Genomic DNA, 16,481 nt, shown 5'->3' on the forward strand with positions numbered 1-16,481 from the left:
TATTTTTCGATATAGATATATAGTTGTAACACTTCACTTTTAAGAGATATTTATCTTCTTGTTTTCATTATTGTCTGAACCTATGCCATCATAATCTATTCAAATAAGATTCTTATTTGACATACTCGTACTTATTATAAAACATATTTATTTAATTGAAGTATGCCATGTACAATCGCAAAGAAATTAAATATTTTTGAGAATGTCATTCCTATTCCATATTCTTATTCCAATAAAATTGTTTGAGGTGAAGTACTTTGCAAAGTAATTTATAAATAATCACACAATGAAAGGAAGTTTTGATAGTATTGGTGTGGCCAGTAATAGTTTCATTCAAGAAAGGACTGCCAATAGAAATGAATTAACAAATTTCAATAAATTTTCCTTACAGTTTTGGAAAATTTTATGCACAGAATTTCAAGAAATGTGGTCCAGGGTCTTTGTTGTTTTCTTACCAACATTATTCATGCTAATTTTTATTATGTTGCGTATATTTATTAGTATTGAGGAGCAGTACGAAGTTCGATACGATCCCATAAACTTTAGTGACGAATGGATATTTATGCTACAGGATTTTTCGGAGCGAAAAGATCATTTGACTATTGAGTTGTTGGCGCATAAGATGATAACAGTTGAAGAAAGTTTCAATAAGTAAGTACAAAAGTGTGAGATATTACTCATTTAATACTACTTTTCTTAATTACTGCGACTTCTCTATAGTTTCCCCTATAATGTCTTTATTCCACAAATAATTCTATGCTTTGCACCAAACACTCAACCAGGCTACGTGCTGATCATGGAGAAAGCAGCCAAAAAATTAAATTCCATTGATGTTATAGGTTTTGAGACATGTAAACAGTTACGGGAGAGCATGCAGATTAATTTTTATTTAGCTGGAGTGTGTTTCAATGAAGAAAATTTAACAAAATCAAACAGTTATTTACAGATGTTTCCTAAACATCTAAATTATTCTCTTGTGTTTCCCAGTGAATTACGTCAATATCAGAAATCGTTTATAGGATCAAGTTGGAACACAAAATATTTGTATGACATTGGAGATCGATTAGAAGATCGAATAGGAATTGAGCATGTAACGTATGTGCGTGAAGGATTTATTTCTCTACAGCAAGCCGTAGTAGAATCTTATATGTCCTTAGTTTTTAAGAGTGAAAAACTCCGCAATATAACATTACGTCAATTTCCATACTGTACCCATTACTACGACGGATTACTAACTAAAATAACTGTAAGCTTACCACTTGCCATTGTTATTGGATTCATATATCCGATAATGAATTTATCAAAGGTGATCTATATATATGATATTATATGTATCTATATTTTTAATATATTTGATGAAATTCAATTTTCCAGAAAATAAGAGAAGACATGGAAAGTGGTTTTCAAACAGTTATAAAAATATTGGGAATTCCTTATTGGATACAAGTTTTAGCAATTCATTTTAATGGGTTTCTTAATATGATAATTGCCTCGTTCTTCTTGACTATAGCAATGAAGGTTCTTATAAAAAAATATTATACAAAGAATATACGTAATTTTAAACTGATATACATTTCAGATTCATTGGAGTGAAGGTTACGGTATTTTTAGCAAAAGTTCATGGAGTGCACTGATGTTACTGATGTTAGTTTTTAATCTCGCTTCTTTGTCATTTTGTGTTTTGATTATGTCTTTTACGAGCCACTCTAAATGTGCAAGTACCCTGTTGGCGATAATATGGGTTTTAACTTATTTACCATATGTTCAACCAAAAGAAAAAATCGTGTATGATGGGTCATTCAATTTTTTATATATCTTTTCAAATACTGCCATAGCTGCCGCATTAGACAATCTTCTTTCTTTCGAAGAATTTGGTAGAGGCATTCAATGGGATAATTTATTTTCCAGTACAGAAATCAAGTTGCACATTACAACCGGATCACTAATTTTAATAATGTTTGGTCAAAGCATTGTTTATTTGGCAATTGCCCTATGTGTTGAAAAACTAAAGTTGCTTGGTGAACACAGAAATTTATTTTCCACTGCGCCTACAGAAAATATTATTTTTGCTGATCCAGATAACAATCGTTTCAGTTTGCAACAACGAGCAACAGAAGTAGTGGAAATTGATTACAAAAAAGTTATTATAGCATTAAACGATGTCACAAAGGAGCTTGACAACGTATCCGTACTAAAGAATATAACAATGAATATTTGTGAAGGCGATATAACGGTTATTATGGGTCATAACAGTTCTGGCAAAACAACACTTCTTTCAGTGATTGTAGGACTTATTCGTCCAACAAGTGGAACTGTCGTCATTAACGGTTTCGATATTCATACTAACCCAGAACTTGGCTTGAGAAGTGTTGGAATGAGTGTTGGTGATGCAACTTTAATTAAGAATCTTACGGTTAGAGAGCAGCTTACATTTTTTGGTGCACTTAAAGGAATAAATGATACGCAGACTCAAAGTGAAGTAGAAAAGTATATAAGAGCAATGAATTTAGAAGAAAAGGGTGATACTGTTACTCAGGACCTTTCAACTGGAATGAAACAATATCTTAAAGTTAGCTCTGCACTGATTGGAGGAAGTAAAATAGTTGTACTTGATGAGCCAAGTATGGGTTTAGACATGGAGTCACGGAAGCTTCTTTGGGAATTACTACTAAGTGAAAAGACTGGTAGAACCATATTTTTAATAACACAGTTGTGTGAAGAGGCGGATGCATTGGCTGATCGCTTTGGAATATTATCAGGAGGAAAATTACAATGCTATGGCTCTAGTTACTTTTTGAAAAATCTCTATTGCACTGGTTATCGTCTGGTAAATTTATTTAAGTATGATTTGTTCTTTAAGTATGTTATAATATTTTTTTCTTAATGTAGCTTTTAATCAAGGATGTTAATTGTAATATCAAAACAGTTACTGAAACAATTAGGAAATTTATACCCAATATACAAGCAGAATATGTGTTAGGAAATGAAATTTCATTTAGACTTGAAGATAAATATGTAGAAGTTTTTAGTAGGCTACTACAGGAAATATATAGGCAGCAAAACATATTAAGTATAAGAAGTTTTTCAATTTGTGAAAGCTCCCTATATGATGTGTTCATGCAACGAGGTTCTGAATATCCTAGCTATGGTGATCATAGAAGACATTCACAAATAATGAATGGCATATCTGTCAACGAAGAAGAACATCAGGAATTTCTCGAAATTTATGATTATGAACCTCTAACGGGCTTTCAGCTTTGGTTAAGTCAATTTTATGCACTTGTCATCAAACGAGTTGCTTTCCAATATTATCACATCGCTCTTACAATACTACAATTGGTGGCACTAATTGTGTTTCCAATTATTTCTTTAGCTTTAACAAGTGTGGATGTCAAACGTGCCCAACTTACGCCAATGACATTTGATCTGAGTCAATATTATCATTCGACAGCCATGATAAGTGTTGGAACTGATGTTTTTATAGGTGATGATAAACCAGAACGTGTATATGAACATCAATTATTTTATCAGCATTATCCGCATATAGGATTATATACAGGAGATGAAAATATTGAATCGTTTTTTATAAAGAAACAATTACAAAACACTGATTATGTGAATCACGATTATTTAATTGGAGCAACATTTGAGAAGGAATATATTACAGCCTGGTTTAATAATTACCCGCTTCATACCGCCCCATTGAGCTTAAACGTTATTCATAATACATTGGCTCAGTAAGTAGACAAAACAAATTATATTTCTAAGATAAAATTTATATTTAATTAAGTCCGGTTTAAGATCTACTATATATCCGTAGATTTTCAATGTCAATTTGTTACAATATTTAATAATGTTATATATTTGTAGATGCAACGATCTTAATGCAAAAGTTACTGTTACCCTGGATCCCTTACCGTTTAGTACCGAGTTTTCTGCAACTTTGGATAGTTTTTGGAACCAAAAGTCCATTGGTTTCTTTCTACCACGCAATATTGCTCTTTGCTTTTCGATTCTTTGGCCTTTTCAATGTCATTTTTTTGCAAAGGAACGTATGTCCGGATTTAAGACGTTGCAATCTATAGCAGGTTTAACGGAAGTGTCCTACTGGATATCGTCATTTCTGACTAATATGACTTTTATCGTTATTGAGTCTCTTATAATAGTATCTATAAATTTTGCTTCTATGACATCGTATGGCGGACAAACGACAGTGGCAAGTATGTGAATCAAATATAACAATTAAATATATTATTATTGTATGAAATAATAATTTAATATTGTATTTCTAAAAAAATAATAATCTTTATATATTTCATAAATCATATAATCGCAGTTTTAATATATCTTTAATCTTACAGTTTGGTTTCTAATCGTTTTGGTCATGTCAGGAATATGCATTATTTCTTTAACTTATCTGGTGTCAATTTTTTTCAAAGATTTCAACACAACCTATGAAATAATCGTTATCTTTCTCTTATTTAACATTGTATGCCACTGCGTATTTTGTGAAATTCTTTATCAACGATTTGGATTCTTAACCAATAGTCATATATATCAAAACTGCAAAATGATACTGCGTATACTGCCGCTTTTCTCAATGGTCAGAGGCCTAGAAAAAGTCTTTAGAAATGGAAATTTACAGGCTATGTGTAGCGATAAAACTATTAATTTTGTGTCAAAATATGTGGAGCATTGCGGATTTGTTCCAAACTGCTGTTGTAAGACAATTAAGTATTTATATTACTATATAAACTAAATAAATATTATTATTTCAGTTGAATTTGATATGTGGAAATGGGATGGGGGCATTCTAAAAGAAGTTTTTTGTCTAACACTTTTAACAGTTATATCCTGGATCTTAATATATTTACTATATTACCGCGATCTCATGCATTATCAAAAATTTAGGAACCTAAATTTGTAAGTTAACAGTTAAAATTACTGCATAGTTAATATTACAAACGATTTTTATACGAAATTGTTATTATTTACATAGGTCTCTGGCAAAAACAGATTTTGAAACTTATCACAGAAGTGAAGATACTCATTCAACTGAGAGAAATGTTTTCACTGAGAGTAAATATGTACAAAACATGTCCACAGATGAACAGCACTACACTCCGCTTGTTTGTGATCAATTAACATTTTTTAGAAATGAGGTTGCTATAATAAGTAGCCTAAGTTTCGCACTTCACAGGTAACCGATTCATTAAGTAGTTCAAATTTTTAATTCTTGTTACAAAACTAATTAGCTATGACTGCTTTGGTGTATTGGGAGCGAATGGTTCTGGTAAATCGACTATGTTCAAGTTGCTAAGTGGTGTACTGAGCTTAACTGAAGGACATATCAAATATGAAGGATTAGAACTCAAAGATCATAAAGCTGAAATATATAAAATGATTGGCTATATGGCAGACGTCAATTTAATTATGGATGAATATACTGGATGGCAAATTCTAAAAATAATGTTATTATTGCGTGGAGTTCCTCGCAACAAAATATCTAAAACGATAAATACTGTAGCTAAAATTATGTGCTTCCAGCATTGCCTACATTTTCCATTAGTAAAATATTCAGTAGGACTAAGAAAACGAATTGGTGTCGCAGTCGCTTTAATGGGTAGAACTAAAATATTGTTATTAGATAACCCAACTCAAGGACTTGATACTGCTAACCGTCGCATAGTCTATAATTTAATCTACAAGTTACAACAAACTGGAGTAGCTATTGTATTCAGTTCTGACATGGGAAGCGATTGCGAATTATTATGTAATAGAGTTGCCATACTTTACAGAGGACGTTTTCGAGCTCTTGGTTCACTTTCATCAATAATTGAAATTGAAAACGACGTTTATATACTTCGGGTTAAGGTGAAGAATCTACAAGAATTTAACCGCCAAAGACTTATGAGTAATCGTAACCAGTTTTTCCAAGTGCAATCATTTATGGAGTTAACATATCAGGATGCAAAAATAAGGTAAGTTTTAGTAATATTTTTATTTATTCAATTTAACTAACGGTGCAACTTTATTTAGAGGTATTTGGGGAAATGTTATAATATATGCTATTCCAATTTCCGAAAATGTAACATTGTCAAAAATATTTACTACAATGCGGAGATATAGCTCCCAATTATCTATCGAAGACTTCCAGATATCAAGTAATTCAATTGCAATGTTTATCACAAATTTTGAAAGATGATGTATATATTATAAAAATAATGTTCAAAAGTATTTACTTTTACTTTTTACACTGAATTTTTTTTTTTAATTTAAATATGTAAACTAAACAAATACAATAAATAATTAATAATTAATAATTATTCAATAATTAAGAAGTTGTGAGTGCCGTTGATAAATACTAAAAAAAATTCCAGGTAAGCTAGTATAATACTCTATATCATTTGCATATACACTCAAGATATCTTCTTATCGATTTAAAAAAATTATTTTTATGTAAGTAAAAAAGTGAGAGGATATGCACAAGATGTCCAAAAACTTGAAGGAATAGCCTATATATTATTTGCTACTGTTATAACTGACTTATTAAATAGTTCCTATATTATTCTAAAAACTAGTGAAGATAAAAATAACGCATTGATCGTGAATTGAATTAAAAAAAACATAGTTTTATCAAAATACAGTGAAGCAAAAACGGTTAAAAATTATTAACAAACTAATTCATTGATGAGAAGAAGTAAAACTTTTCCTATACATTAAACTGTTTAATATTTAGGGTTCACAAAGGCACAAATCTTGACGTTTATTAGTGAACCACAATCTTTTGACCAACGTGATGAGGCACAGAAAGGCTGGACACCGTGACCAAATTATTTTTGAATATCGAGACAACAAATATAATCAAACGAAAACCGATTTATTATTATCACTATTTATTTTAAATTTTTAATTATTCTTACATTATTTTTTAATACCTTTCAATTTAATTCATGTCATGGTAGAGTTACCAAGTGATTGTTTTTTTTTGTTTAAATAATAGAGTTTACAACACTTAATAATACAGAACTTAAGAAAGCTTCGATCAATTCCAAAGTTAGAATTCAATGAAAACATATACGAGAAATGTGATTCAACAAGAACGTGATTCTTGATCTATTATTGATATTATTAGGCCCATATTATGTAGAGTATCACGGGCATAGCAAAATTAACTATTTCTGGGTATCATAAAAATGCTTGTTATGTAGACTGTCACATCAGTATTGCCCATTTCATATTTTTACAATGTTTTGGTACTTTTTGGTAGTGCCTAAATTTAAAAGGAAATGTAGATTTGCTAACTTCCACTTTGTCACCAAAAAGAACCAGCAAGAAAAAACTCATAGAGGCTGTGAAAATGTTAATTTAATATTATATTTTCTTATGATAATTATTAACAGTACTTACAAAATTATAAGGATTTCCTTCAAATCGGAAAGTGTAAGAATTAGATTATTAGCGACTTTTAATATAGGCTGTGTTGCTTCCTGGCATTTATTCTCCAAAACGTATTGATATTGTAATACATTACTCCTAAAAGTTGCCAATTCTGACATTTGTACTGAGCAGTACTGTTTTGTGACGAGGTACAGATAGCCCCGACTCACATGACGAAATTTAAACCGATATATTGTTTTTTTTTTCACTCAATTTTAGAATTTGCATCGAAAACAACTATTTTGCTTATAACGTGCCCGTGACACTCTACATAACATGGTCCTTAGAGGCCAGAACTCACAGGCCTTTTACATAGTTGTAGAGATATTGTGTTTAACTTTTATCCTTAACGCTATAAACATAAGTATCTTAATAAATTGTACCACAGTTTGAGAATTGTCGTTCCTTTGGATCTTATGATGTCCATTTCACTATAAGTAATAAAGCAAGTCGAGGTGATTTGTAAAGTAAACAGATAGAGTCCTTAGGTCTCTTCTATCTAGAGAATATATATTTTATTTGATATTTCCTTAGCTGAGATAAGAAATCGTTTTGAATGGCATTTAAGCCAGTGAAATTGTCTATTCCTTCTATTTCCTGATTATATCATTAAAAAGGCTTTTTGGTGAGTTCAGAGAATAGCTTAGGACCAAATAAAAACATATTTGCCGGTTTCTTGGCTAGGTAAACAGCTGCGTCATTACTTTGAAGTCTTGAGACCCATTCTGGCACTAAATAATTGAAGTTGAGTTATTAGTTAAAGTCTTAAGGGCTCTTTTTTAGTTTTTGCTTGTCGTATTGTTGGTAAACTGTCGATAACACTATCAATTCCATCAAGAGTAATCAATTCATTGGCACTAATAGTCTTAAATTTTTTTCTCAAACGTCGAAAATAGCCCTTAAGGTGTCGGCAATTTTTTTTAGGCTTGCAATAGACTTAGATAAGTCAACTGCAATGCCACATACATTTCTTTAATACAACTATTAGTAGTAGATATATTTTAATTCAATAAAAAGTAACAAAATTTTTTTTAAAAAACAATAAATTAAAAATACTGCAATCAAGTCTATCGATCATTTTATTGTTATCAAAATTTTATTTACTTCTGTATTAGTTTTAAAATTAACGTAGAATTTTTTTAAAAGCTTGCATTATGGGAAGTTTTGATAGTTTCAACACATTTGATGGGAGTTTTTCTTCTATAGTCAGGATACCGCCATTTGAAGAGGAAGATAAACATGAAATAACAAACTTTCAAAAGTTTTCGTTACATTTTTGGAAAGTTTCGTACAGAGAATTTCGTCAATTTTGTTTCAGAGTCTTTGTTGTTTTCTTACCAACAATTTTCATAACGTTCTTTGTTCTATTGCGTTTCTTTATCAATGTAGAAGAGCGTTATGAAGTTAGGTATGATCCTATAAGCTTTGAAAATGAATGGGTATCTGTTCTGCAAGAGTACGAGGAGAGAAAAGATCATTTGACTATTGAGTTGTTGGCAAATAAAGTTATGACAATTGAAGAAAGTATCAGAAAGTAAGTTAAAAGTCTGAGATATTACTCATTTAATACTACTGTTCCTAATTACTGTGATTTCTCTACAGTTTCCCCTATAATGTCTATGTTCCACAATTGATTCTATGCTTTGCACCAAACACTCAACCAGGCTACGTACGGATCATGGAGAAAGCAGCCAAAAAATTAAATTCCATTGATGTTATAGGTTTTGAGACATGTAAACAGTTACGGGAGAGCATGCAGATTAATTTTTATTTAGCTGGAGTGTGTTTCAATGAAGAAAAATTAAAAAAATCAAACACTTCTTTACATATGTTTCCTAAACATCTTAACTATTCTCTTGTGTTTCCCAGTGAATTACGTCAGTATCATAAGTCGTATATTGGAACCAATTGGAACACAAATAATTTATACGATATTCGAAATCAATACACAAATGATCCTGACGAAAGTTTTGTAATGTATGTACGCGAAGGTTTTATTTCTCTTCAACAAGCCGTCACAGAATCTTATTTGGCACTAACTTCTAAAAAACAATATACCTGGGTTGTAAGTCTACGCCAATTTCCTTATTGTAAACATGATTTTGATGGATTGTTAACTAATATAAGAGTAAGCTTGCCATTAGCTATTATAATGGGATTCATATATCCTGTAATGAATTTTTCCAAGGTGAAGAAATAATTTATTTTGTGTATATGTTTTTTAAGTTATTTATTGGATCACATTTTCTTCAGAATATAATAGTGGATGACAAAAGTGGTTTGCGATCTGTTTTAAAAATAATGGGAATTCCATTTTGGATTCAGACTTTATCATACTATTTTAATGGATTTCTTAATACGGTCCTTGCATCGTTTTTCTTGACATTGGTTTTAAAGGTTTGTATATCTAAAAAAATTTATTGTGTTTTGTGATGTTAAAACTGAGTAAAATTTTCAGATTCATTGGAATGATGGTTACGGTATTTGTACCAAAAGTTCTTGGAGTGCTCTGATATTTCTAATGCTAGCTTATAGTCTCGCGTCTTTATCGTTTTATGTATTGATTATGTCAATTACGAGTCATACTAAAAGTGCCAATTTTTTATTGGCTACAGCATGGATTTTAACATATCTACCATATACCCAACGTGATGCAAATGGTATGAAGAGTGAAACCTTCATTTGTATGTATCTCTTCTCAAACACAGCGATGGCTGCCGCATTGGACAATCTTCTTGCACTTGAAGAATTTGGTAGAGGCTTTCAATGGGATAATATGTTTAAACATACAGAAATCAAGTCAGATATCATATATGGAAACATTATTTTAATAATGTTTGGTCAAAGCATAGTTTATTTAATAATCGCATTATTTATGGACAAGGTGAACTTATATGGAAAAATCAAAAGAATTATTTCTGCTACACACAGAAAATATAGAGCCTCTCAGGTAGATGACAACAAAATTTTTTCACATCCGCGAAATACGGAAATAGTAGAAATAGACCTTCAGTACAAAAGAATCGTAATAGAAATACGTAAAATAACGAAAATTGTCAACAATATTCGTGCGATAAGTAATGTGACAATGAACATTTGCCAAGGCGATATAACGGTTCTTATGGGTCATAACAACAGCGGTAAAACGACTCTCCTTTCAATGATTGTAGGACTCATTCGTCCTACTAGAGGTACTATCGTCATCAATGGATACGATATAAATGATAATCCCGGCCATGCCTTATGTAGTGTTGGGATTAGTGTTGGAAACTCAACTCTTATTAATAATCTTACGGTTAGAGAGCAGCTTTCATTTTTTTGTGCACTTAAAGGCATAAATGATACGCAGAATCATAGCGAAGTAGAAAAGTATGTAAGAGCAATGAATTTAGAAGAAAAGGGTGATACTGTTACTCAGGACCTTTCAACTGGAATGAAACAATATCTTAAAGTTAGCTCTGCACTGATTGGAGGAAGTAAAATAGTCGTGCTCAATGAGCCCAGTATGGGCTTAGACATGGAAGCTCGAAAACTTCTTTGGAAATTATTACTGAATGAAAAAACTGATAGAACCATATTTTTAACAACACAGTCTTGTGAAGAAGCGGATGCATTAGGTGATCGCATAGGGATATTATCAGGAGGAGAATTACAATGCTATGGCTCTAGCTATTTTTTGAAAAATCTCTATTCCACTGGTTATCGTTTGGTAAATTTATTTTAATCAGCTTTAGTTTTTTAACTTTGTTATAACGTTTCTTTTCCGTAATATAGTTTTTAATAAAGGATATGTATTGTGATATTGAAAAAGTTACTGAAATAATAAGGAAGTTTATACCAAACATACAACCAGAATATGTGTTAGGGAATGAAATTTCATATGCACTGGAAGAGAAATATATACAAGATTTTAATGAAATATTAAAAGAAATATATGAACAACAACAAAGTTTAAGTATAATAACATTTTCAATTTGTGAAAGCTCCCTATATGATGTGTTCATGCAACGGGGCACCGAATATCCCAGCTATGGTGATCAAAGAAGACATTCACAAATAATGAGTGGCATATCTTTCAATGAAGATGAACATCAGCAATTTGACGAAATTTATAATTATGAACCTCTAACGGGCTTTCAGCTTTGGTTTAGTCACTTCTATGCACTTGTCATTAAACGAGTTGCTTTCCAATATTATCACATCGCTCTTACAATAATACAATTGGTGGCACCAATTGTGTTTCCACTTATTTCTTTAGCTTTAACAAATCTTGATATTGAACGCCAAGAACTAAGGCCAATAACATTCGACTTAGATCAATATCAACACTCTATAACAATAATAAGTGTATCCGCAGATCTCCAAGAGCAAGAATTGGATCCAGTTGATCTATATCGACAAAATCTGTTCTGGAAGCGCTATGAGCATATAGCCAGGAGTATAGTAAATGAAAACGCTGAAAGTTTTTTTATTAAAAAACAGTCAGAAAAACAAGACTTCGTTAATCATGATTACTTAATTGGAGCCTCATTTGAAGACAAACATATTACAGCCTGGTTTAACAACTATCCACTTCATACTGCGCCTTTAAGCCTGAACACTATTCATAATGCCTTGGCACAGTAAGTGAAAAAAATTTCAGTTTGTATTTTAGTTTAATGAATGAAAATCTTAATTTTTTTCAACATTTTATCAGTTTTTAAGTGTTATTTAATTATAAAATTATTTAATAATTCATAGAATATCACATTTGTAGATACAATGATCTTAACGCAAAAGTCACTGTTACCCTGGATCCTCTGCCATTTAGTACCGATTTCTCAGCAACATTGGATACTTTTGGGAACCAAAACTCCATTGGCTTTTTTTTGCCACGCTATATTGCTCTTTGTTTTTCAATTATTTGGCCTTTTCGATGTATATTTTTTACGAAGGAACGCAGTTCAGGCTTTAAGATACTTCAGTCTATAGCAGGTTTAAGTGAAGTGTCTTACTGGATGTCGTCATATCTGACAAATATAGTCTTTGTCATTTTTGAATCAGTTATAATAGTAACTATTAATTTTTATTCCGTGGCATCGTATGTTGAGGAAATGAAAGTAGCAAGTAAGTGTATCAAAATCACAACATATAAAATAAATATTAGAAATGTAGCAATATTCTCAATATTTATCCTCATTAATTCTCTTGTTCTCCTATCCATCACACATTCACAAATTGAATATGTCTTTAATTTTACAGTTTGGTTTCTAATCATTTTGGTTATAGCCGGAATTTCTACTATATCTCTGACATATTTGGTGTCGATCTATTTCAAAGACTTTAACACCACTTACGCAGTATCCGTTATCTTTCTTCTATTTAACGTTGTATGCTACTGTATAATTTGTGAAGTTCTTTACAACGGATTTGCATTCATATCAGATGGCGATCTATATAGAAACTTCAGAATGCTGCTTCGTGGACTACCGCTTTTTCTAATGGCCAGAGGCCTAGAAAAAGCTTTCAGAAATGAAAATTTACAGGCTATGTGTAATGATAAAACTATAAATACTATATCAAGATATGTGGAGCAATGCCGATTTGTTCCAAATTGTTGTAGTAAGGCAATTAAGTATAAAAGTTGTTAAAGAACAATAAATAAATGTTATTATTTTATTAGGTGAATTTGGTATGTTACAATGGCAAGAAGGTATTTTGAGTGAAGTTTTTTGCCTGACAGTTTTAGGAATTATATCTTGGGCCTTAATATATATACTGTATTATCGTGGTGGCATGAATTGCCAAACATTAACGAAACTTAATTCGTAAGTCTACAATTAAAATTATTCCATTTTTCATATTACAAACGATTTTTATGTGAAATTGTTATTATTTATATAGCAAGCTTGCAAGAACAGAATTTGAAACTCACCACAAAAGCATAGATACTCTTCCACTTGAGAAAAATATAATAAACGAAATCGCACGTGTTGAAAAAATGACAACGGGTGATCAGTTTCGTACTCAACTTGTTTGTGCACACTTAACATATTCCAAGGACCATATGACTGTAATAAAGAACCTAACATTTGCACTTCAGAGGTAATGTATTTACTGAGAATTCGAAATTCTTTATTTATGATTATCAAATGTTAAAAACTTGATTAGTTATGAATGCCTTGGTATACTGGGAATGATTGGTTCTGGTAAATCAACATTGCTTAAGTTGCTAGCTGGAAAAGTAGAATTAACTGAAGGACATATCAGATATGAAGGATTAGAACTCAAAGATCATCAAAGTGATGTATATAAAATGATTGGCTACATGGCAGATGTCAATTTATGTATGGATGAGTACACTGGATGGCAGATCCTAAAAATGATGTCATTACTTCGTGGAGTTCCTCGCAACAAAATACCTGATATGATAAATATTGTAGCTAAGATTTTAGGGTTTCATCATTACTTATATGCACCGGTTAAATGTTACTCAAATGGATTTAAAATAAGACTGAATTTCGCAGTTGCATTGATGGGTAAAACTAAAATATTGTTATTAGATAACCCGACTCAAGGACTTGATGGCGCCAACCGTCGCATTGTATATAATTTAATTTGCCATTTACAAGAAATGGGTAGAGCCATTGTGTTTTGTAGCATCAGGGGAAACGAATGTGAATTAATAGCAAACAAAATTGCCATACTTCACAGAGGACGTTTCCGTGCTCTTGGCACGCTTTCATCATTAAATGCAACTGATAACGATGTATTTATACTAAAGATTAAGATAAGGAGCTCACATTTAGCTCGCATTTCAACAATTAGACTTAGAGTTAATCGCAACCAGTTCTTCTATGTGGAGTCATTTATGGACCAGGAATATCCTAATTCATTTGTAAAGTAAGTAATATTTGATATTTCTCATATTTGCTTAAAGTAACTGATGACTACTATATCTTCTAGAGGTATTTGGGGCAATGTTATAGTATATGCTATTCCTTTCACTCCAAATGTGACATTATCAGAAATATTTTCCAAAATTCGAAGAAATCATTTTCATTTAAGAATAGAAGATTTCCAAATATCAATTAATTCGAATTCAATGTTTTTCATAAGGATTGCGGAGGATAGTGCAGGAGTACTCTACAACGATGAAAGTTGAAAATCGAAGATAAGTTATATATTTTTTAAAACTATATAAATTTTATAGACATATGTAATTTTTACCATTTAGTTATTATTTTACTTTGTAAATTAATTAATCTTAATTAATAACTAATTTCTCATTTATAATTTTTAAAGCGTCACTAATAAATGTTTGTAAATCTCTGTTCGGGTTGAACTTGAATATAGTAGTAATCTGACTTATTAATGACAAGCATTAATAATCAAAGTGTATAAATAACAAGCTATTATTAGGTATCTTAAAAAATTGTACAACAAAAACAGAGATAGAAATGTTGTCGGAATAAATGAACCGCAGAAAGATTTATATTTTCTTATATTGAAGACTGTTTATTCTAGAATCAATCGCTGGGTGTCAAAAGGATTTGCACTTCTTAAATGGATATTATCTGTATAGATGATTTATTAAAATTAAATATAAGACCTGTAATAAGTATAAATAATTTGTAAATTTCATAGATGTTTAATTATTAGGAATTCTCCAGATGAAATGAACCCAGAAAGGTTTATATTTTCTTATATTGAAGACTGTTTATTCTAGAATCAATCGTGGTATCAAAAGGATTTGCACTTCTAAATGATATAATCTGTATAGATGATTTATTAAATTAATATAAGCCTGTAATAAGTATAAATATTTGTAAATTTCATAGATGTTTTAATTATTAGGATTCTCCAGATGAAATGTACAGCAGAAAGATTTATATTTTCTTATATTGAAGACTGTTTATTCTAGAATCAATCGCTGGGTATCAAAAGGATTTGCACTTCTTAAATGGATATAATCTGTATAGATGATTTATTAAAATTAAATATAAGACCAGTAATAAGTATAAATAATTTGTAAATTTCATAGATGTTTTAATTATTAGGAATTCTCCAGATGAAGGCAAAAGCGAATTTACCGAAATACGTATAGAAATATACCGAAAAAAACGTTCCAAATAAAAGCTAAAATTTTTAAAAAAACCGACTTTTAAATATTTCGACGTAACAAATTAAAAATAAAAAACAAAAAAATAATGTTAACATTTTCTGAAGTCCATTTCAAAATCTAATGGCATATGAACTTTAAGAAGCGTATATTAAACACCTATATGCATAACATCTAATATAAAATTATAAATAATATGTTTGTAGTTACACCCTAAAACGCTACGTCTTTACTTTCATTGGACGCAAATCTCTAAACTCAAACAAACGACTTGGAAACTTCACTTCTTTCTTCACGTACCATTGACTAAGCGGACCTAACATAGCTTTCACTCAAGTCGATCTATTTTTGCAGAACTCAGCCAAATATAGATCTTCCAAATTAATAGATCTTCTTTATCTTTAGGTTAGTTATAAAACTTAAAGTATATAAAACTCATATTTTTACAAGCTTAACGATACTAGATTTATACTTACTTGCATCCAAATATGAATATTCTTTATCAACGGGTTGGCTTTAAAATTATAATCTAACATTTAAAAGTGTGGGTAGAACAATCTCTGCCGCCATTAAAACAAACAAATTTTTTTTTAGAAGAGCGAAGGGAACGAAATAGTAGTCTCGCTGGTAACCACTTAAGAGAACTTTTATTGTATTATTCGTGCATGAAGAAATCTATCTACTATAATTGAGTCAGTGCACTTGAGCACTTTTACTCTCTATTAACTGCGAGGTTTCTTCAAAACCCCTCTTTGCGCCTTGACTAGTTTATTGTTTATGACTTCATCAGACTAAGCAATAATTGACCTCAGATCTGCATACCTCCGCGGGGTGTCTGTAACCATTTTGAGATTTGATAACGCGGTGTTGGTAAGTCTGTCAGATTTCGCAAATAATTTCAAGGCTTTATCCTTTATGAAGAAATCTGTTCAACACTATT

General features: G+C 30.8%; 2 protein-coding genes across 2 annotated transcripts; both read left to right on the plus strand.

The window, feature by feature from the left end:
- The first annotated feature begins 261 nt into the window (after positions 1–261).
- On the plus strand, positions 262–6,205 carry LOC119674183 (ATP-binding cassette sub-family A member 3-like). The gene is made up of 11 exons (XM_038085307.1): positions 262–651; positions 721–1,306; positions 1,375–1,518; positions 1,580–2,827; positions 2,890–3,737; positions 3,871–4,220; positions 4,362–4,721; positions 4,779–4,923; positions 5,000–5,200; positions 5,256–5,981; positions 6,040–6,205. Exons 1-11 carry the CDS (start codon positions 287–289, stop codon positions 6,203–6,205), a joined length of 5,139 nt encoding a protein of 1,712 aa, XP_037941235.1. The 5' UTR covers positions 262–286.
- Positions 6,206–8,578: 2,373 nt separating this feature from the next.
- On the plus strand, positions 8,579–14,584 carry LOC119674184 (ATP-binding cassette sub-family A member 3-like). The gene is made up of 11 exons (XM_038085308.1): positions 8,579–8,974; positions 9,043–9,628; positions 9,694–9,837; positions 9,899–11,149; positions 11,215–12,062; positions 12,197–12,546; positions 12,682–13,041; positions 13,103–13,247; positions 13,324–13,524; positions 13,591–14,322; positions 14,386–14,584. The coding sequence occupies exons 1-11, from the start codon at positions 8,595–8,597 to the stop codon at positions 14,582–14,584; spliced, it is 5,196 nt and encodes a 1,731-aa protein (XP_037941236.1). The 5' UTR covers positions 8,579–8,594.
- Positions 14,585–16,481: the final 1,897 nt, after the last annotated feature.

The sequence above is a fragment of the Teleopsis dalmanni genome, chromosome 2 (assembly GCF_002237135.1).
Source record: "Teleopsis dalmanni isolate 2A chromosome 2, ASM223713v2, whole genome shotgun sequence".
NCBI classification, from domain to species: Eukaryota; Metazoa; Arthropoda; class Insecta; order Diptera; family Diopsidae; genus Teleopsis; species Teleopsis dalmanni.

Excerpts from the sequence above, each read along its gene's own strand:
- LOC119674183 (XM_038085307.1), top strand. The coding sequence starts at position 287 with ATGAAAGGAAGTTTTGATAGTATTGGTGTGGCCAGTAATAGTTTCATT. Across the intron at positions 2,828-2,889 it reads ATTGCACTGGTTATCGTCTG|CTTTTAATCAAGGATGTTAA; the intron begins GTAAATTTATTT and ends TTCTTAATGTAG. Across the intron at positions 4,221-4,361 it reads CGGACAAACGACAGTGGCAA|TTTGGTTTCTAATCGTTTTG; the intron begins GTATGTGAATCA and ends TTAATCTTACAG.
- LOC119674184 (XM_038085308.1), top strand. The coding sequence starts at position 8,595 with ATGGGAAGTTTTGATAGTTTCAACACATTTGATGGGAGTTTTTCTTCT. Across the intron at positions 12,063-12,196 it reads ATTCATAATGCCTTGGCACA|ATACAATGATCTTAACGCAA; the intron begins GTAAGTGAAAAA and ends TCACATTTGTAG. Across the intron at positions 14,323-14,385 it reads TATCCTAATTCATTTGTAAA|AGGTATTTGGGGCAATGTTA; the intron begins GTAAGTAATATT and ends TATATCTTCTAG.